The sequence below is a fragment of the Parasteatoda tepidariorum genome, chromosome 7, assembly GCF_043381705.1.
Source record: "Parasteatoda tepidariorum isolate YZ-2023 chromosome 7, CAS_Ptep_4.0, whole genome shotgun sequence".
NCBI lineage: Eukaryota > Metazoa > Arthropoda > Arachnida > Araneae > Theridiidae > Parasteatoda > Parasteatoda tepidariorum.
Window position 1 is genome coordinate 83,146,978 of NC_092210.1, and position 24,192 is coordinate 83,171,169.

General features: G+C 29.3%; 1 protein-coding gene across 1 annotated transcript in view; it reads left to right on the forward strand.

Moving 5' to 3' along the window:
• Positions 1–22,664: 22,664 nt before the first annotated feature.
• Positions 22,665–24,192, forward strand: part of LOC139426116 (jerky protein homolog-like) — an 87,670-nt gene continuing 86,142 nt past the window's right edge. The window contains exon 1 of the mRNA XM_071183831.1: positions 22,665–22,822. Within this exon, the coding sequence (XP_071039932.1) occupies positions 22,665–22,822 (158 nt within the window). The remainder of the gene's footprint in view (positions 22,823–24,192) is intronic.

The window sequence follows — 24,192 nt, forward strand, 5'->3', positions numbered from 1 at the left end:
TAGAAGTATTTTATATGTTGAAAAACATTGTTACCATTCAGACTAATAATTAAAAAAGGGTTTAAGGTTTTTTGCAAGTACTCATGAACTTAAAAGATGTAAATCGAATGATGTTATAGATATAATAACTAAATATAATGACTTTTAACTATTTACAGGATTTTTAAAAATGCAAATGGGGATAGTATTAAAGAAACGTCCAAAATTCTTTAAAAGGTTGTCGATATAAAAATGCTTATAATTGTTTTATAATTGACAATTAATAGCCGCAGAGTAACAGCCAGAAAAAAAAAGAAATTTTTAAACAAAGGATCAATTTAATTTTTCGATTAATTTAAAATAACATTAAAACTCTCGATAATTATTTCATAAAAATTGCAGTCTGAATAAAAATTTGTGTTTTGCAAACAGAAAACAATTCTCTTGAGTCCAATAACCCAAAAATAATTTCAGGACTATTTAATTAAAAAAAACATGTAAATTAGAGTTTTTTTTCATCTTTCTCCTTTAAAATGGTATCGATTCTTCCAATGACTTACAAAATTTTACGACGTCATTAAAAACAGGTCATAAAACTTAAAAAGGTTGTCTCAATTACTTCTGAAAAATCTATTCCACTTGTATTTTAACTACTAAATGTTCAATAAAGAAGAATCAATGCTAATAAATAGTTAAAAGTGATTAAAGAAAGAAAGATAAACTTTATAAATATACAATTTAACCCGGAAAATGTAAAAGTGAAATTTATAGGTTATACTTCTCTTATTAGAAGAGTATTAAAAACTTTTCAAAAAAATTTTCTATGGAAAGGGCTTTGTGAGTAGATAAATCTTTATCTTCTTCTGGGTTGTTGTACTGATTGTTTTAAAATGAAATATCTTATTAACTTTCAGTATTTATTTTCAATGACATCATAAATAAATTTGTGCGAGAATGAAATATCGAGCACACAAAAATATTCCTAAATTAAAATTAAGTATTTAAATAACGTTAACATGAAAATATAACACCATCGATAATTAATGAAATAAAAAAATGTCTGCGTTTAGAGTCATTTAATTTAGCATTCAGTGAAAAAATAAAAAAAACGCAAGTCCAGAAGTTGTTTTGAACTTATAAAGTTAAATTTGAAAAATAGTATTAAAAAAATTAAACAATCGTATCTGAGGAAATAATTTGGAGATTTTACACAGCTGCATATCTCACGGAAAAAAAACTCATACTATATAGCAATGATATTTTATGTAAAAAAAACAACAACATAATTTTGGTTGATAATACTTAAATATACGCTACTTAGACCATTAATTGAGTAATTTTTTCTTTCGTGCCGTAATGATTTACTGGAAATTCTGGTTTTCATAATTATAATTTTTATCTCCATTCGTTTAGTAAACAAATACTAAACTGAAAAGAAAATGAAATACTATATACTAAAAAGAGAATTCAACAGAATAAAAGATTAAGCCAGACCTGATAAAATTATCAAATTTTATCCCATTTACTTTAGTACAAATCATAAATCCATATTTTATTATAAATTTCATCAAAATCATTGCTAAAACACTTCGAAAATTGCCAAGATTTTTGAGGTTCCCATATTCTGGTAGTTAAGATAATACTTTTTTTCTCAGTGCATGATTGCTTTGCATTTGTTTCTCCGTAAACTGTTGATACTTTTTACGGGGAATAAATGAATGTTTGTTGTATAAGTTTAAGGCAAAGAAAGAAATGAAGGAAGATTTTGATAATAAAGATTTTTTACTACAGATATATTTTCCACTTTCATTTAATGTAGTTCATATTTCTAACCATTTACGTAATTCAGAATCTAATTATAAAGACATGTATTAAGCTAATCTCAGTTCTTCACTGACGTGTCCGTGACAACAAGAAGTATCTCCCCGTAACATGGAATAGTAATTCACATTTATTTCAAACTGCAATGTGACTCTAACCTTCTATTTAACCAAGTCGGTGAATAATTTTTGTCTGTAGTGTAGTTTCTGAAGACAATATTTTTTTTTTGAAGTTATACTTCTTATGCGACTTCCAACAATTTTGCGTTAAACGTTTAGTGCTACATTTTTATTGGCCGGGAAATCACGTGGTAGGATCCAGTTTTCCCTCATTCATTTCCATATTGTTTTGGTTCTCACTAGCATAAATATAATATAAAAGTCATAAAAGTATTGTTTTTCTATAAATATTTTTTTTAGTGTGATTTGATACACATACAATTTAATAGGATAGTATTTTTTATTTTCAAATTTAGTGGATAACAATTGTAAAACATGAGTGAAAACAATCCCACGGACAATGCGACGGATTTAAGGTTATGTCAAGGTACGTCTCTTGTGAATATCAATTGATTGTTAGGTTTTCTCTTTTGAAATTACATTATGACGCATTCACATACATTATTAATACAAATACATTTTCCATGGCGAGACGATGAGGCAACCACAAGCACTTCCACTGGTTCAAGAGGTCCACGAGGGAAAAATGCACAATATTACCGTGATTACAGAGCACGGAAGCGAGCGGAGCAGGAAAAAGAGTCGTTGAATAGAACTAGTGATCCTTCTACGACTGCTGATTCTTCTACAATTAACGTCGCAGGTTACGAAGTTTAACTTCTTCCTCGCGGAGAGACTCCACGCATTATTTTTTATTTACTGAAGCTCAAATTGTTGTTGTAATTAAGAAAAGAAAAAAAAACGAAACAGATACATACTAGAATACAAATCTTGCCTAATTCCGGCACTTACTTAACTCTTATTCCGTCTTCATTTCGCAGAAAACGGTCCATTTTCGTAACGCTCTCAACACATTTCAGTCAGCCAGCCGATGACTTATAATCCTTACTAATACTAAACATAACTCCGTTTTTTCGTTAAATGTGTAGTAAAAAATATGTGTATTTGTCATTGGCGATATTTTGGGAATTCTTCTCTTTTTTGTTACTCCATTAAAAGTTCGAGAGCTGCTTATGCTTACGCTGTTATTGTTTATAATTTCTCTTTCACAAAAATGATCAGATTTCTTAATCTAATTCCAATTATTTTTTTCCTAATTATCGCCTAGTTCTCATTATGGTTTCGTCATTCTAGTTAACTCTTTATTCTAGTCAAGTCTTCATTCTAGTTAACAATCTCTCGCAATGCACTGCGATAAAGTACTAGGTTGAGAAAAACATTTTCGTCATACATTTGATAGTTCGCTTTTTGACAAACATCACGTAATTTCGTGACGAAAGGATTCTCAAAATTCATGAAACATAATTCAAGAAAGGCTGAATCATCGAAAGTGATAGTTTTACTTCGAGTGAAGAGAGAGTTTTATGAGAGAGTGATAAATAATTTTTTCTACTTCTCTTCGCAGCAAAAGAGAAAAACTCATTATTTAAAGCAAAAATGTCTTTTAAAAATTACAGAAAAAGCATTTCAAATTTCAATTTTTTTTAATGCAATTTTAGAGCGATCCTTGTTTTATTTTGTACTATAAGTACAGTTAATAATTTTTTGAACTAATTATCAATTGTTAAATTTTTTATACTATTGTACACTTGACAAATCTTTTCGTATACTCTTTTATTTTGAGTATTATTGTTTTCGCGAAGCGAAGCAAAATGCATTGTAAAGTTTTGTATCTTAAACGGTATGGTTGGTGGCTCTTGATATTTTTAATAGAACGAAATATCTTTATAATGCATTTTTAAGTGAATGTTTCCTCTTTAATAAATTAAATACTTAAGCTTTCTATGTAAAAACAATTATTTTTTCAAAATAAATTCTTTCGTTTCAATTATTAACATCGAAAGAATTTTTAAGAATTGCAAAACTGAAATTTAAAGCGTTAAATTATCAGAAAGTGGGTAATATTAGTGTTTCATATTCAAGTAGTTTTCGGCTTAATAAAATTTTTCATAGTAAAATATAAAAATACCATAAATTGAAATTCTTCTGAATAAGAAGTGTATTTCATTGTTTAAAATAAAAATTATGTATTCTAAAAAAAGCTTTTTTGAAGATAAATTTTTAAATTTGATCAGAAATCCATAAAGAAGAAAAGAAATAGTGCATATAGAAGAAATTTTTATTTCTTCTATATGCACTATTTCTTTTCTTGATAGATGCAAATATAAAAATTGGCTAAAACTAGTTTATATTATTTGCATAACTTAACTTTAGTTTAAATAGCATGTTTCTTTTATAAATTTTTTTGGGGGTTATATTTAAAAGATAATCTGTGTATTAAGTAGTTTTATTACTCTTTGAAAATTAGAAACCGATGGATTATTTATATTTTAATAAAAGACTCATACGAAAAGAGAACAGAGACTGAAAATTAATTTTGTTTAAAAAAATTCTTTATGATGTACCAGTCTTTCAGATTTATTTCAAACAAACATAGGCTTTTATCTTGTAATTGTTTCTAAAATTGATAAAGGGGATTTAATCTTTTGGATATATAGCCATTGTAGTATGTTGTAAAATGAATGATGCATTGCCTTCCTCAAAAATAAATAACTTAACAATATAAATTTGTGGTAATTCTCGAACTTATAAAATTGGTATTATAGTAAATTTGTCACGTCTGTGGGCAATCACTAGATACAATTTTCTAGCCTTCAAATTAACTACATAAACATAAAATAAACTTAATAAATTCGTTACACGTTATAACGTTTGCTATAACGTTTTGATTGAGAATACTTTGCAAATACAGAACTAAGGACAAGAATCTATATTAAATATATCAATTAAATGCCTTTATCTAAAGGAATATCTCCCGCCTGTGAAAAGGAACAAAAGCAACAATAAATTCTTTGATGTGACAGTATACATGGCTGTTTGGTTAGACAAGAAAATTGACATTTATATTTAAAATTACCACTGATGGCGTATGTATTTTTTTCTTTTAATTCAAATAATTTGAGTCAGTCTGCTTGTTCATTTCAAGCACAGTTTACTTTTGCAAAACTGCAAGTTATAGCCAGCCTTAACGTAATTTAATTTTTTCTAGTGGTTTTATCATCTTCTATGCTTTAAAATGTATTTTGTAAAAATGCTGTTTCCATGATAGCGCTAATTTTGATTTTTAATAATGGTTGTCATCAATAAAATTTTCTATTTTTGATATTTTGCCTGAACCACATATGCCGGAAACAGGTGATTGTTTACGAACCAATACTTGAAAATTTGTAAACTGCTGCTACTTTTAAACTGCCGTCCTGTTCTCAAATTAGTAGCAAATCTATAGATTGCACTTATATTTATATAGAAGAGACATCTTTAACAATCAATAATAGCTATAAAAATAGTTTTCATCAATGAAATTTCATATTTTCAACATTGTGCTCGAACTAAACGACGCCAAACATTTTTAATTGTTTGCAAACAAAACAACTGTTACAAGAAAAATGCAAATCGGTGCTCCCGTTTTCGAGTTATAAGCGAACATACATCCTGACAAATTTTCGCTTTTTTATACATGGGTCATTTTCAATAGTGGGCGCCATTTGTGAAATTGAAGTATAAAATTTGTTTTATTCAAGGATAATTTTTAAAAAGGGCCGCAATGGTTCAGTGGTTAAGGCATTAAATTGTTGTTATGAGGAACTGGGGTTCGATCTCAAGTGACGGCTTGAAGCTCACCCAGCATCAGATTGATGGGTACCCAGTTGTCTGGGAAGTGAAGTCGGTCAGTGTGCAGTGCTGACCACATTGCCACAATCGCGCCATTGGTCATGAAATTGTGGAGCCTTAACCTCAATGACCGCCCCCTGACCAACAATGGGCTATTTCGGGAATAATTTTTCTTAATTTTTTTTATTTTTAAAATTGATCTCAAATCTTACATAATATTTTGATGTTTTTGATACAGTTTATTTTTTTTAAATATTTTACTTGATAAATATTTTTAGTTAGATATGCTAAAAATTGTCATTTTGCATAATGGACATGTTTAATAAAATTAAATCACTTAATATTCAGCAAACAATAATGTATTTAAGATAATGTTATTTAAATGGGTGTTTATTCTTATTAACCGTTTCACAATTATTATTTTTTTGAAAATTACATTAATAATAATATAAATTACAGTTAAAGAGATTCGTTAAAGGATTTAGAACTTAATGATCAGCGTCATGCCCAATGTGATACCAGAAATTTTTTTTATTTTTTTGTATCTGTTCGTTTGGTTAGCGAACCCTTTCACCAAATTTGGTGTAACAATATAGTTTTAATTTTAAATGTTATTTTATAAGGTGATTACTTAGAAACATTATTTATGTTCACAAATAGATCTTAATCAAAGAATAAGTGTAATATTTAGACATGGGGGATATTTCTAAGCAAGCAAAAATTTTTGTACATATATTTTAAGCGAACAATTTCAATTCGTAGAAAAAACTTTTTTATACCAATAAAGAATAATTATTGCGAATCAAACATCGGCAGCCCTAGTAATTTCCTAAAAGTTCATAATTTTCATTTTTTTCGTGATTAGGGCCCAAAAATATTGTACAACCTGTACTAAAATTGTCTGCTAATAAGTATGATGCAAAGAAACATCATTAAAACCTTCTTAGAACTTCTAAAAAATAAATTTATACAATTTATGCAATTTTATACCGTTTTTTATTAGCAAAATTACGACCGTTTTTTTTGTTATTGAATAATAAATGCAAGAGGGAATAGAAATACATTTCATAAAATACGCAACAATTCACGTTTTTGATATAGTTTTTATATATAGTTTTTATATATCAATTTACTTAAGATGTATTTTTCTAATTATAAGTATTCAACTAAGAAATGCACCCCAGAGATTTATTGGCAATGTTTTTTGCAGTTTTTAATAAACATTTTATTCTGATATGTATGGAATAATTAATAATTTTTCTTCCCCATTATACTTTCTTCCTCATTATTTTTTCCCTCAAACAATATTTCATAATGCATTATTAGCAAAACATGAATTTCCAATTAAAAAGCGTGAGTAATATGAATAAAATATTCAATGGTATTTGTTTACACAGGTAAAAAGAAATATGTAAATATATATACATTCTTTTAAAAAAGAGTATCGTAATTTACTGCAGCTTTTTTTCATTTTATTGATAAAAATACGTTTAGATAAATATTCGAATATAATGATAAACACCAAAACATTGTAACTTAAATATATAGTTCAAATTTATAAATAAGTATTTTTAAATAATGCTTAAATTGAACATCTCAATAAAAGAACGTTTTAAGATATTTTTTTTAAAATAGACTTATTTAAAAGAAAAACAACAATACAAGCGTTTACTTATTTTGCTAAGATTTTTTAAATTTCGATAATAAGAGTGAATGTAGATATTTAGAGACAGTGAGTAAAAAGTTTCAAGTATATAGACTAAGATAACTTATCTTTTGGTGGCAAGCTGAAAAGCCAAGAGCGTGTATGCTACAGTTTTAATTATCCTTAAAGGATTTTTAAAGTTTAAAAACTGGATGCTTGGTGACAGGAAATAAAAGCAAAGTGTAATCTTTATTTACTTTCGATAACGTATAAACTTAACTAATTTACCTATACTCATACTAGAATCTTGTAATGTAGAGTATAATCATGTTTTATTCAGGAGATACTTACACATAAAAATACAAACAGATTCGTAAATATACATAAAAATAGGAATAAATATAAATATATTGATGTTTAGCATACAATACTTTCGTGACATTAGACTGCTAAATAAAAATTACAAATATATCATAAATGTTAAAATAAGCTTACTTAAATGTTAGTCATATCTTGAACTTTCTAATTTTATTTTATTTTGCATATGACAAAAAAAATTTCATAATAAAAAAGTACTATATAATAATGTCATTTCTGGTAAAGAAAATTACCCGCAGATCAGATTAAAAAATCCTAAATGCACAATATTTAAACTATTCATTTGGTAATTTTTCTACATATATGAGAATGGTTTACTGGAAATTCTGGCTAAATTAGAATTATAGTTCTTATGATCACACATTTAATAAAAAAATACTAAACAGAAAAATAAATTTAAGTGAATAAATGGTTTTTATGCCACGACCTAAAGTATCAAGATAATACTAGCAAATTTTGCGGTTAATTTTTAAAAAACGTTACCAAAGTGCTTTAGTAAGTCTTACCGAGATTTTCGGGAAGAATAAGCCCATAGGGCCGAAAACACGGTGCATTTTGCCACATTTCGGTAGTTTCGACCTCGCTAAAGGTATTTTTTGGAACTTTATCCCAAATGCAGTTGTTGAAGCTCTCATTGGGGTTTTGTGTTCGACCATGCAAGCATTTCTTCAACAGATCCTTTGCAGATAAATCAAGAAAAATTCTTTTTACTGTTAAAAGTACAGGTTGGGGAAGTGAATGTTCATGTTTGTAAGTGTTGCCCAAAGCCATGCTTTTTTGGTAGCCACACCAACTATCCATAGGGCATAGAGCATGTTGCCGATTATCGTTGGTGGACAATTTGTGGAAATAAATTGCCCATATGGCCTTTGACATATCTTGAACTGATTTTTTGCAGTTTCGGCGTATAGCAGGACCATAATAAGTCTGCAAAAGAAGGATTTCATTAACAGTCAATCGTCCACGTCCAGAAAGGAGCTTACCCTCAGACAATTTTTTTGATTTCATTTCATTTTTCACCACTTTCAACCTTGACCCCATTCTTTTCTGGACATGGCCAATACACTCTAGTTTCTCTACATCAATATCACCATAAATATTGGCTTCTTTTACTTTTAAAAACCCTTTCGAGTCTCCGTCTCCAAGGTATTTTATATAGCGAACATTTCTTGTGGTCTCGGAGCGCTTAAAAATTCGCAGTACTCCCTCTGTCTCCATGCCACCACTTGAACCATCAAAATTTTTTTTGGCACTTATCACAACTATCTAAATTTATTTTACACTTGAAGCAGTATTTGGTTAGACACTCGAAATCTGAAACTTTTCCGTTATCAATGGAAATAACAGTCACTACACCATTTATCGAGGTGTGGCCCCTCTTTTGCCAACTTCCATCAACAGAAATAGCAATGTCTCTATTATTATCATTTGCAGTAACAGCATCCTCAGAACTTTTGATCATTGATTTCGCGCTTACAGTCGTTAGAGCATTTGATAAAACTGTATGAAATTTGTCAAATTTCTCAGGAGGAGAAGGCAAGTTCATAACCGAGGAAAATGTTTCAGCAGCACTTTTACCTTTGCCTATGCATCTCATTGCATAGACAAGTCTCATATTTATGTCATAGCCAATGTTTGAAATTGTAGAAGTGCATTTGGTACTTCCTTGTTTACAAATCTTGCAACAGATGGATATAAATGAAGCTAATCCCTTACGATTATTTTGTTCTTCTGTGATTTCAAAACAAGCAGACGATTTGCAAAATTTACATGTTGATATTTCATTTATCAATGCACTTAGTATTGGCAAACTAATAATAATATTTTTATCATCAATATTCATACTTTTATTTTCATTTGATGCACAAGACTGATTAATCTTTTGTTTTGAAGCACTTGTAGGAGAGTTTTCACAATCAGAAGCAGCCACATTTGCATAAGTTTGAGTATGCTGATTTGGATGTCGTTTCTTTTTACCAAAACTTCTCTGGCGTGGCATAATTGTAAGAAAAAATAACAAACAAATAACTTAACAAAGAAAAAAAACTAAAATTCAACAATAATTTATAATAACAATAACGAAATTGAAGAATAAAAAATGTCGAGATAAAAATCGTGTTCGATTGCTTCGAAAACAAACAATGAATGCAAAGGAAATCATTTACACAGCTTGAAATTCATCTTTGGATTATTGCTGATGCCAGATTTTTATGTAGGATAAATGAAGCTTATTCAAATATCAATCAATCAATAATTTTTATTCCAATTGGTATCTTTTTTAGAACATTTCAAAAACCGAAACTGCATGCTAAGGGGGCGTGGCCGTTTTGTTTACATTTTATTTTCGTTAATTTTAAGTGTTCAAAATTATCAAAAATATAAGTGTTATATATTTTTGGATTTAGAAAAATGTGTTTAATCCAAAACTATCATAATTGAAAAATCGTCTTGCTTCCCTTAATCAATGAATAATCGAAATGTTCACGATTTGTTAAGCAGTCTAATTTCATTTAGAGTTAAAATGCGAAAATTCTATAACTTTTAAAGAAGCTAAAGAACAATAGCAAATAATGTGAAATGATTCATGATTTATTTAAAAATGTTGCTACTCTTGCTACTCCTCTTATGGTTTCTTCTATGCCACAATTGTTCCAAGACAATTTTTTTCTTTGGAGATACGCAATCAAAAGCGTCAAATACCAAATGCTTTCAAACATCTTCAATTCCCTATAAATGGAAAGGTGGTTGAAACATATTGAAAACAGTTTAACAAATCATGAGTTTTAATACTTATTACATCAAGATTTGAATGGACACCTATTGAGTATTTAATGCATACTGCAGATTGTTTATAGAAAATATAAAGTACTTTTCAATGGAATTGCGGCCTGCTAATAAATTATCATTCACAATTTCATGCTAAATAAGAAAGTAACACCTATTCCCTCATGAGTTCTACTTCTTTGCACAATTGTGGTTACTCCGAAATATGCCTGTATTGCCGGATAATTCTCTACTAATTGTGCATTACTTGGAAAGATGGGGAATTTTAATAACTGAGGTGTAAAATCCAATCAAGTTAAATAAAATGGATGCCAAAAAATATGTAATATTCAATCAAGTTAAATAAAAAAAAATGGATAAATAACATACAATCAAGCATTAAAAGTTAATTCTTTTTAATTCGAAAAAAAAAAGAATTTATCGAACACAAGACTGACTTTTTTATATATTTTCAAAGGAATAAACAGTCACTCGAGTTACTCGATAGGATGCTTTCACAGTTAATGCTTTTGAGCACCTGGTTAAATAAATGGTAAACTTTTCAGTTCATCGTTTTTAACATCCTCCCACCTCTTGATTATGATTCATAATCAAAACCAATTTGAGCTTACAAATACAAATTACATGTTCATTCGCTTTGGAATCTACAATCTCTTTCCAGATTCAATGAATTTCGGTAAATGCTTGATGATGCTGGAGTCATTAAACTGGTTTAATTCTTCAAAATGATCCATTGACTCTTTGTTCTTCAAATGTGGAGGACTACCAGTGGTTGAGATTTTCAATGGGTATATCTGTTGTATAGGATGAAGTAGTTCATTAGTCAAAATCTGTACTTTGACAAGACAAATTTTTCAGTTTTTCCCAATTATCAGTTGTAAAATACATCCCATAGACCAGCCATTGCGTTTTTATCATCAGCTCCCACCAAGACAATGTTCCCTATGGAAACTTTCATTCTTGATTGTCTTTTTTGTACTCGCTGTAGGAAAGGGCCTTAATATTCTAATCTAAACCACCCCCTTAAATCTTTAATGAAGGTTTTTTTCTGTATTTTATTCTTTTATTAAGGGATTTGTGGTGCACAGAATTAATACCTGACTATCTGTATTCTTGAATGTCTCACAGAAGCATCAACTGTCATGTTGGTTTTATTGCTTTACTTTCAGTGACATAAGTAAGCGGTCTTGCATTGGTGACGCTTTCACAATCAGTGAGAAAAGTCAACTTTCCTTTAAAGCTCAAACTAGCTCTTCCTAGCATTATTTTTTTTTAACAGATCTCTTAAAATTTTTATGACGCGCTTCTATCAACCATCCCACCATGCAGCAATTGGAGGGTTGAACTTCCATTCAATAGTTTTTACAGTTCCTTACATTTACTAATAGTTCAGTGTATTGGTTGCTCCTTTAAAATTTCTTCCGTTATCACAATAGACAGTTGAGCATTTTTATTTACGTAATACAAATCTTTAAAACGCTGTCAATAATGCTTTTGTCGAAGCTGCTGTAATAAGCTCAAAATGTACCACTCGATATACTACGCAAGTAAATATTAACACGAAGCTCTTCTTATTTTCTTTGAGAAAGAGTGTGTCAGACATATCGATCCCTATAATCTGAAAAACTTCTGCCTCTTTTACTTAGTTTTCCAGAAGTGGAGAGGAAATCCTATCTAGATTTCTGGAGCTCAACCTCTTACAGGTAATGCAATATGTCACGACATGTTCCGGAGCATTTTTTTCCGTGTAAAATCCAATACTTTTCTCTTCAAATTTTCAAAAGCTTCCGCCTCCTTGAATGTCGATTTTTCTCATGTATATAGATTATCAATCTTTTAATTAGTTCATGATTTAGACATAGTATAGCAAGTTTGAAAAAATCATCATCATCTATTGGTAATTTTGGTCTTTAATCGAAGGATGTCTTTAAATGCTTGCACCTAACTCTGTCTTAAGGGCTCTTTCTTTTAACAGCCATAGAATACTAGTGACAACATTATCATCGTAAAAAAAAAAATCGAGCCAAATGCTTATTTGACAAAAAAATCTTCTAATGTCTTCAATCACACCGAATTTACTTCCCTACGTCACAATAGGAGTTCAATCAAATTCAGTCCACATTCCAAGCATTGGTTAAGGGACGTGTGATTTGACATTCGCGCCGAATCCTCAAAAACTGACTGATTCAGAGTTGTAGCACTGCTCCGTTACAGTACTGGTTGATGAAGCATATAATTACCGTAACTATGTATTTCGGTTACNATATAAATTACAGTTAAGGAGATTCGTTAAAGGATTTAGAGCTTAATGATCAGCTTCATGCCCAATGTGATACCAGAATTTTTTTTTTATTTATTGTATCCGTTCGTTTGGTTAGCGAACCCTTTCACCAAATTTGGTATAACAATATACTTTTAATTTTAAATGTTATTTTAAAAGGTGATTACTTAGAAACATTATTTATGTACATATATTTTAAGCGAACAATTTCAATTCGTAGAAAAAACTTTTTCATACCAATAAAAACAATTATTGCTAATCAAACATCGGGGCTGGTGAACGGCAGCCCTAGTAATTTCCTAAAAGTTCATAATTTTCATTTTTTTTCGTGATTAGGGCCCAACAATATTGCACAACCTGTGCTAAAACTGTCTGCCAATAAGTATGATGCAAAGAAACATCATTAAAACCTTCTTAGAACTTCTGAAAATAAATTTTTCAGACGGACAGCAAATGGAACTCGAGCATTAAAATGACCCATGTAGAGATAGAGAAGATATACGGATTAGTTGCGTATGAACTAGAAAACGAAAAAAAAGGTGCAAAATATTTAAATTTTTTGCTTTCTTTTAATTATAATTAAGATTTAGACTAAACTACCTAGGAGACTCTAGCATTAGTAGCTAAAAAGCTTTGAAAATGAAGATGCATGGGAAAAAATCTGTCAATTGTCTGATGAATAAAGGCATTTTGCTAGAAAATGAAAATTATGTGGTTGTTTGGTGATTGTGACAGTTTGAAACTATACGGTTTATTCAATTAACTATACGGTAAAATACGGTAAATGGAAAATGCAGTTATTTTCATATATTTCCCCTATTTTTTGGATACTACTTATAATAAACCACTATAGATGTTGTAATTAAAGAAACGAACTGTTACTCGCTACTATGTGTTCCGAAAAAAAATGAACAAACAATTTTACTACCTGTTATTTTTGTCTATTCTCCGAGTAAATGGGGATTTCAAAAATGATGAAGAGTAGTACACAATGCATATAACTGTCCCTCTTAGAAAAGGTTTAGATAGCGCATTGTTTTCATACTAAAGTTATTTTAAAATTGAAATTCTTAAAAATAAATCTGGTATTTTAATAAAATAAAGGAACAAACTGATTCTATTTCTTACAGATATTTATCATTCTACATATTTGAAGATTGAAACTAAACAATAAATGCATTTACTACAGTACACAATGTTATTTTCTCATGGGAAAATTTTTATAAGGTATTCAAATTTTCACATGTTAATTTATTAAAAAAATTGTACAAAAATAGTTGGTCTAGATGAATGCAATTTTAGACCTGTTTTTTGTTAGTAAAATTATGACCGTTTTTTTCTTATTGAATAATAAATGCAAGAGGGAATAGAAATCCATTTCATAAAATTCGTAACAATTCACGTTTTTGATGTAGTTTTTTTATATCAATTTACTTAAGATATATTTTTCTAATTATAAGTATTCATCTAAGAAATGCACCCCAGAGATTTATTGCCAAGGGTTTTTTGCAGTTTTTAATGAACATTTTATTCTGATATGTATGGAATAATTTTTCTTCCCCATTATACTTTCTTCCTCATTATTTTTTCCTGCAAACAATATTTCATAATGCATTATTAGCAAAACATGAATTTCCAATAAAAAAAGTGAGTAACATGAATAAAATATTCAATGGTGTTTGTTTACACAGATAAAAAAATATGTAAATATACATACATTCTTTTAAAAAAGACTATCGTAATTTACTGCAGATTTTGTAATTTTATTGATAAAAATAAGTTTAGATAAATATTCGAATCTAATGATAAACACCAAAACATTGTAATTTAAATATATAGTTCAAATTTATAAATAAGTATTTATAAATAATGCTTAAATTGAACATCTCAATAAAAGAACATTTTAAGATTTTTTTTTCCTTTTTAAATATACTTATTTAAAAGAAAAACAACAATACAAGCATTTACTTATTTTGCTAAGATTTTTTAAATTTCGAAAATATGAGTGAATGTAGATATTTAGCGACAGTGAGTAAAAGGTTTCAGGTACATAAACTAAGATAACTTATCTTTTGGTGGCAAGCTAAAAAGCTAAGAGCGTGTATGCTGTGTCACAAACAGTTTTAATTATCATTAAGGATTTTTAAAGTTTAAAAATTAGATGCTTGGTGACAGGAAATAAAAGCAAAGTGTAATCTTTATTTACTTTCACTAACGTATAAACTTAATTAATTTACCTATACTCATACTAGAATCTTGTAATGTAGAGTATAATCAAGTTTCATTCAGGAGAGACTTAGACATAAAAATACAAACAGATACGTAAATGTACATAAAAAATAGGGATAATTATAAATATATTGATGTTTAGCATACAATACTTTCGTGACATTAGACTGCTAAATGAAAATTACAAATATATCATAAATGTTAAAATAAGCTTAATTAAATGTTAGTCACATCTTGAACTTTTTAATTTTATTTTATTTTGCATGTGACAAATTTTTTTTTATAATAAAGTACTGTATAATAATGTCATTTCTGGTAAAGAAAATTACCCACAGTTCAGATTAAAAAATCCTAAATGCACAATATTTAAACTATTCATTTGGTAATTTTTCTACATGTATGAGAATGGTTTATGGTTATGTTGAATGGCTGAATATTCCTTCGGAATTAATTTTAGCTGATCCGAAATTTGGGAATCAAATAAAATAGATATTTTATTATCTGCTCAGTTTCTTTTTGAAATTTTGTTGTCAGGTAAACATAGCACAGGTAACTTAATTTTCCAAAATTCAAAACTAGGATATTTAACCAGTGGGGTTATTGAAGGAAATGTTAGTAAACAATATTGTGGTTTAATAGCGCAAATTGATCCAATTGAAGACTTAATTGAAAGGTTTTGGGAAATCGAAGATATTAAAGATAAAAATTGTTCTTTAAGTGAGGAATCGGTTTATTGCGAAGAGCATTTTAAATTAACGCATAAACGGGATTCTACTAGTAGATTTATAGTTGAGATGCCAATGAAAGAGGAGCCACCTAATTTAGGGGAATCAAAACATATCGCAGAGAAAAGGTTAAATACACTCTATAACAAAAAAATCGACAAAAAAGATTCTTCGAAATGATCCATTGACTCTTTGTTCTACAAATGTGGAGGACCACCCGTGGTTGCGATTTTCAATGGGTATATCCGTTGTATAGGATGAAGTAGTTCATTAGTCAAAGTTTGCACTTTTGACAAGACAAACTTTTCAGTTTTTCCCAATTATCAGTTGTAAAATACATCACATAGTCCAGCCAGTGAGTTTTTGTCATCAGCTCCCATCGAGACAATGTTCCCAATGGAAACTTTCATTCTTGACTGTCTTTTTTTTTACTCGCTGTAGGAAAGGGCCTAAATATTCTAATCTAAACCACCCCCTTAAATCTTTAATGAAGGTTTTTTTTCCTGTATTTTATTCTTTTATGAAGGGATTTATGGTGCACAGAATTAATACCTGACTATATTCTTGGATGTCTCACAGAAGCATCAACTGTCATGTTGGTTTCATTGCTTTACTTTCAGTGACATAAGTAAGTGGTCTTGCATTGGTGACGCTTTCACAATCAGTAAGAAAATTCAACTTTCCTTTAAATTTCAAACTAGCTCTTCCTAGCACTATTTTTTTTAATAGATCTTTTAAAATTTTTATGAGGCACTTCTATCAACCACCCCACCATGCAGCAGTTGGAGGGTTCAACTTCCATTCAATAGTTTTTTCAGTTCCTTTCATTTCCTAATAGTTCAGTGTATTTGCTGCTCCTTTAAAATTTGTTCCGTTATCACAATAGACAGTTGAGCATTTTTATTTACATAATACATATCCTTAAAATGCTATCAATATTGCTTTTGTCGAAGCTGCAGTGATAATCTCAAAATGTACCACTCGATATACTACGCAAGTAAATATTAACACCCAGCTCTTCTTATTTTCTTTGAAAAAGAGTGTGTCAGACATATCGATCCCTATAATCTGAAAAACTTCTGCCTCTTTTACTTAGTTTTCAAGAAGTGGAGAGGAAATCCTATCTAGATTTCTGGAGCTCAACCTCTTACAGGTAATGCAATATGTCACGACATGTTCCGGAGCATTTTTTTCCGTGTAAAATCCAATACTTTTCTCTTCAAATTTTCAAAAGCTTCCGCCTCCTTGAATGTCGATTTTTCTCATGTATATAGATTATCAATCTTTTAATTAGTTCATGATTTAGACATAGTATAGCAAGTTTGAAAAAATCATCATCATCTATTGGTAATTTTGGTCTTTAATCGAAGGATGTCTTTAAATGCTTGCACCTAACTCTGTCTTAAGGGCTCTTTCTTTTAACAGCCATAGAATACTAGTGACAACATTATCATCGTAAAAAAAAAAATCGAGCCAAATGCTTATTTGACAAAAAAATCTTCTAATGTCTTCAATCACACCGAATTTACTTCCCTACGTCACAATAGGAGTTCAATCAAATTCAGTCCACATTCCAAGCATTGGTTAAGGGACGTGTGATTTGACATTCGCGCCGAATCCTCAAAAACTGACTGATTCAGAGTTGTAGCACTGCTCCGTTACAGTACTGGTTGATGAAGCATATAATTACCGTAACTATGTATTTCGGTTACTTTTCTTTTTAATAGGTTAACTTGGAGCTTCTTCTTCGGGTAATTTTTCTATTAATGTCCATTCTAAATGGTTTTCAACTCCTACAACACCAGGTTCCAGTACCTATCTTTTTCCGGTACACTTTCTCCGTAATGTGGGCGCTGATAAGTACATTAATTGATCCTCTGCTATTGCTTACGTCAGTTAGAAAAATATTTTCCTTATCAAGTTTCCTTTTCCAAGAGCCATTAAGAACAGGCCGAACATATTTACAAATTTTGTGTTCATCCGAAGCATCGAAATTACAAAACAATTTTTAATTCAACTCCCTTAACCATATTTTGTAGCAGTCATGTGCAATCTATTTGTTAGAAAAACATCTCCAAAAAGTGAATGCATCATTCTTTCTTCGTAATGAGAATGTTAGTCCATTTTTATAGCAGCATTTTTCAAAATGTAACCTCTTTGTGATGCCAATTTTAAAAATAATCTTACACATTTATTTTTCTCTCCAGATACAAGCACGATTTTCAAATTTTGGCGAAATGTTTAAAATGAGACATGTTGACATTATTTGCGTTTGTTCTTTTTTATTAAACGTTTCTTATGTGTTCAGCTTATCAAGCATAAATATCACCTGCTTTCTAAAGCAAATTACGCATTTTAAAGCAGTTCGTCAAAATTTATCTGTGTGGTCGATACCTATACACTCAAAAACAGCAGAGTTTTCCTTAATTATATTCTGTCTTTCTTCAAAACTCAATTTTAGATCTAAAAAGCATTCAGAACTCTTATGTTGGCCATCACAAAATATACAATTTAGTACAGCTGTAGTTGGAAGTAAAGTGGATTTTTATGCCATTACTTCCTTTTTGTAATCTTGTGTACACTTAGGTTCATTTATGCAAAACTCGTCATCGCCGAATTTATTTGCTTTTCACATACATGCTACCTCTCCTTGACATCAACGGACGCAGAAGATGTTAGATGGAGTTTCTAAACTTTCAAAAAACTCTTCGCTAAAACAGGATTCAACCATTGGATAAAATATTGAAGCACATTTTACAGTCGTAACCTCTAAAATTTCTAAAGCTCTCATTTGTGATTCGAGTTTATCATATAAGGATGTCTCTGAAACCTTTTCCTTTTTATGCACTGAAATTACTAAGTTCTGAAGTTCTCTGACGTACACCTCCATTAACAAATCAACTCTACCGAAGCGAGCTTTTAGTCATTCCACTGATTTGGCATAGATGGCACTCGTTGGCGAAAAACTTTCCACAATCACTCGAGCACGAGATCCAGAAACAGAGGCTTGAATCATATATTGAAGCTTGTTTTTAGAGCTATGCCGTTATCTTTTTTAATATTCTCTTACTTAGTCCTAATTGGAAACCAGTCTTTTATATACGGACAAATTATAGAAACTCTAATTTCGGTACTTAGAATATTTAACGCCATTTTTTAATAATGGTGAACTTTCATTTACTTCTAATGCGGTAGATTGTGCACAGAATTTCACTAATTCCAGTTCATATTGTCTCTGTCTTTCTTATTATTCGTGGAATTTTTCTCCTTTGTTTAGTTTCCTTTCTTTTCTTCTTCTTCTTCTGTTTCCTTTCTTTTTCCTCCTCTTTCTGTTTCCATTTTGCGGCAGACGGAATTAAAACAGACATGGAAAACTTAGAATCCTTCTCATGTTCTTTGTTGTTAAGAAATTCAGAAATTAAGAATTGAAGAAATTAAATTCTTTAAATTTAAAATTGTTGCACCTTCTGTTAATACTTTACCAGTTCCATCTGCAACCAGCAACAAATCTTCTTTAGACATTCTTCTTGGGACATTAAGTTATGAACTTAACGCAAGCCTTTTTTGAAGTTATACTTCTTATGCGACTTCCACCAAGGAAGCGTTAAGTGTTTAACGCTACATTTTTATTGGCCGGGAAATCACGTGGTAGGATCCAGTTTTCCCTCATTCATTTCCATATTGCTTTGGTTCTCACTAACATAAAAAGAATAAAAGTCATAAAACTTTTGTTTTTCTGTAAATATTTTTTTAGTTTGTTTTGATACACATATAATTTATTAGGGGGCAGGAAAAAGAGTCGTTGAATAGAACCAGTGATCCTTCTACGACTGCTGATTCTTCTACAATTAACGTCGTCGCCAATAGCCCATTGTGCAGCCCTAGTGCGACGCAAATCAACAACAACAACAATTAACGTCGCAGGTTACGAAGTTTAACTTCTTCCACGCGGAGGGACTCCACGCACTTTTCTTTTTTAATTGCTCGAGAGTAAATGCATTGTAAGTACTTTCGATATTATTGAAGTTATACTTCTTATGCGACTTCCAACAAGGTAGCGTTAAACGTTTAACGCTACATTTTTATTGGCCGGGAAATCACGTGGTAGGATCCTGTTTTCCCTCATTCATTTCCATATTGTTTTGGTTCTCACTAGCATAAAAATAATGAAAGTCATATAAGTATTGTTTTTCTATAAATATTTTTTAGTTTGTTTTGATACGCATATAATTCAATAGGGAAGTATTTTTTATTTTCAAATTTAGTGGATAACAATTGTAAAAAATGAGTGAAAACAATCCCACGGACAATGCGNATTTTTTTCACTCACTGTATACAGAACTTTTCTACTAACATGTGACACTAATTTGAAATAATCGAATCGACAACAAAAAACAATCGCGAAAATATTAATTTTTCTTTAATTTAAATTTACTTTGTATGTCTTTTTTCTCTTTATTTTCATGCATTGTCATCCAATTCTGAACTATGTGCCAAATTTGAAGTCTGTAGCTAGTCGGGAAGTTAGTTTAAAATCGTTTACAAAATTCTGATTCTTCTACAATTAACGTCGCAGGTTGCGAAGTTTAACTTCTTCCGCGCGGAGGGACTTCACTCACTATTTTTTTTCCTTCTTGTTTTGCTTTACGTTACAATTTGTTTTGCTTTACTTAAGAAAAACTTTGAAATTGCGAAAGTTTGTAGGAAATTTGAAAGGTGTTCGAATAGAAAAAAAATTAAGATACGGTTATTAGATAGGTAATCATTTACTATTAAACTCGTTATTAAAAAAATTTGTCTGATCTGTTGCCCACTGGTATGAAACTTCAGAGTTGAAATTTGTGTGCTGATAGGTCCATTTTTAATTACAAGCTTCAAGTAAAATTTTTCGTAATTCCAATTTGCTAAAAAGTTATTGCTGTATCAAGTGCATTTTTTTTTATTATTTTAAACTTTTTTTTTACTTTAAAAAAATAATTGTTTATTAATTTTATTCATTCATTTTTCTAAATCATTTGACATTAGTAAAAAAAAACTGCCTCGAGATTTTTATTCTTACAGCTAGTGCTTGATTTGATGATACAAGTAAAAAAAAAGTTAACTAAAATAAATTGAAGAGAATGAGATCCAGATTTAAATCATAACATTTAACTCGATATTTTTTCAACATTTTTAAGTCTTAAGAGCGGTAAAGCTAATTCCAATTTGTACTAATATACAATATAAAGTTATCTTTACAGATTGTTGACAAGTAAAATTACTTCTCATCTACTAATTCTTATTGTATCATACATTTTATTTTACTGATTTTGAGTATATATTAGAAGAATTGATTTTTCCTCAAATCCAGGTAATCGTTCATTTTGTTATGATTAATATGTTAGCAAAATGCTTTTACGTACAGGCATATTAATTTTATATTTTACAAAAAAAAGATCTTTGTTTCGGACGAATATCAATTTAAAATAGTGATATGATATTGAAAATATAATAAAATATTTTAATGTTTATGGATACACTGTTCGAATATTTTTTTTAATATTTTATATTTTTTCATATAAGTAAAGACGCTTACGTCATTAAAAATGAGTTTTTTTGAAAATTATTAAATTAAATAAAGATGATTAACTATACTTGAAAAATTTATCATTTTTAAACAACGTTACTTTATCAATTACATAGAAATAAATTCTTTAAATACGAATTTAATCTTAGTAAAAATGAAAAGTGATATCCGAAGCTTTATATTTTAAATGAAAACATTTCTTTATATGTTTGCATTACTTTTCCTACCAATGTTTGATTTTCTAAAAAGCATATTGAAATTAAAATGATATTTACTCTTCTAGAACGTGAATGATTACAATTTGCGAAAAAAATAGATTAATGACAAAAGTTTAAAAAAAAATTATGATCTTGTCTTTTTAGATCTTTTATGATTTATTATCATAAGTCACTGATCTTTTTTCAAACTAATAATCTCAACATATATGCGATCATTTTTATAATTATTTGTTTTTTTCTATGTCATAAATCAAATAAAATCATAATTAAGAGATGTTAATGAAAATGTAAAAAAAAAATTCTGAAAAAAGTTTTAAGATTATGTCTAGACACCAACACAGCATGAAAAGGCGTCTTGTGGGTTTCATTAAATTGCACTTAACGAAGGCTACTTATTTTTATGGAAATTTAAGAACTTAATTTGTTTTCTATGAGAAATATTTTTTGACAATTCTTTTCAATTTTAAAAAGTCTGTAACTTTAAATAATTGTTCCGTTATATGATCGAATTAAAGTTATTTCAAAGTTCTGGTAGTAATGTATTCTTAATAAAGTTTACAATTTGTATGATACAATTAACTAACTATCTAAAAGTAAACTTAAAAAGGATTATTTTTATCACTAGGAGCTATGACATTTTCATTAAAAACTATCTTAATAACTCTTTGAGCAGAGAAGGTTAATTTTAAAAAAATATAAGTAGTACATATTTTTTGAGCGATGGGATAATAAAGATCTTATTATTTTCTTATTTTTTTCTTATTTCTTATCGAAATAAAAAGCTTAAAAAACATTTAAGTAAGTAAAGAACGCAATTTCACTGTCATTAAACTTTGTATTATTTTCATGAATTCTTAAAAATATAGACTAGTTTTTATTATTTATACACCGTTTTTATTATTAATACCAATTTGTTAACGTTTGCTTTAACTTCGACAGCTGAAACAAAATTTTTATATGTATACAAGAGTAAGTAATTTTGCAGAGAAACCCTTTGAAGTAATTGCAGCAATAATTTAGAATTCAAGCAGTATAACATTTGCATTCTACAGTTCAACAAACAATAAAAAAACGTACATTATGTTATAATGGAATAAAAATAATAAAATTTATTAAAATTGGAATTAAGAAAAATTGTAAAAAGAAAGTTCGCATTGTAAAAAAACGTTCGTCGAAATGGAGCAACAATGCGTCAAAATAACTCCGAAGCAAATAGCAGTCAAAGTCAAAAATCTCATGCACTCAAAATCGAAACAGCATTTTTGAGTAAGATGCGCGTGGAAGGAGAAAAGTGTGAGAGAGTTGACTGCAGGCAGGATTCGAACCAAGGACCTATGTGTTTGAAGTAAGATGCTCCATCCATAGAAAATAGTCGTATAGTCCTCAAAGAAAAAAGAATGGATCATTTACCTGAATAACTTTTGATTCAATAATCGGATCTCCATGTTCTAGAACTCAATCTCAAAGGTTTGGAGGGATGACCTAAAATAAACTAATTAATAACAGCAGACGATATTTTAAGTTACAAAATAAGACACAGAAACGTTTTTTCTTTCAATTAGCATGCATATTTTGGACGAATTCGAATTTCTAACTCCCAAATTATAGGGTGTAGCCTCAAACTGGGAAATATGGCACCTATAGTTTGGTCAGGAACACTATAAAAAATTTTGAGAACCTTAATGTTAGTTTTACTTTTTGTATTTTTCGATATATCACGAGAACTTTTTAAGTCAATAGAAACTATTTTACGCACGATTATAAAAATATACGTTCATTCAAAGATACTTATTATCTTTTATTATTTTATTTAATAATGGTCAAAAAAATATTGTTCAAAATTGGTCGAATAGTTCCAAAGAAATCGAATTTTAAATGTATGTCTTTTTCGAAATTTGATTTCTCAACACTTATTCGACCGAATTTGGTCAAATTTCGTTTTCTACCATGAAAATTACATACTCTAAAATGATGTAAAAAAATTTATGTCTTGCAATTCAAATTTTTTTCGACTATTTTTAAATAAAATAATAAAAAAATATTAATTAAAATCTATTTTTTGCATGGAATTAGTTTTTGAAAAACAAATTTTATAAATGTGTGAAAAAGCGTTTAAATTCACTTAAAATTTCTCGAGATAGATTGAAATAAGCAAAAAGTAAAATTATGTGGTTCAACTTAGACCAGAATATGGGGACTATATTTCCCAGATTGCGGCTGCCCCCTATATTTTGAGATTCCGAAGTCCGAATTTATCAAAAAAAACTATGTTATTTAGAGAAAGTACGTTTGTGTGTCTGATTTTGTGACCTAATCATCTGCACTAATTAATTAGCATATTTAAGGTCATCTGCTCTAAGCAAAGATTGAAACCTAGAACGTTAAGATCCGATCATAAGATCAAAAGTTATTCAGGATGGTGATTTTCTTTTTGAACCACTGTACCTCTCAGCTAAGGTAGAGTTAGGAAGCTTTATATTAGCCGCCTTAGCAATGTCACATCATGACATGCATTCCATTCACTAAAAGCATAGCGAAATAAGCAAAATTTTAAATTAAAATCACCGATCTACTGACAAAGCTATTGGGACCATATTTTCCAAAGTACAATCCTTTGTACGATTGAAACTGGAAATTATGAAGTCTTGGTGTGTCATTACGGCTACCACTGTATAAAAAACTTCCTATCTCTCCCTGGTCTGAGGTGTATCAGTA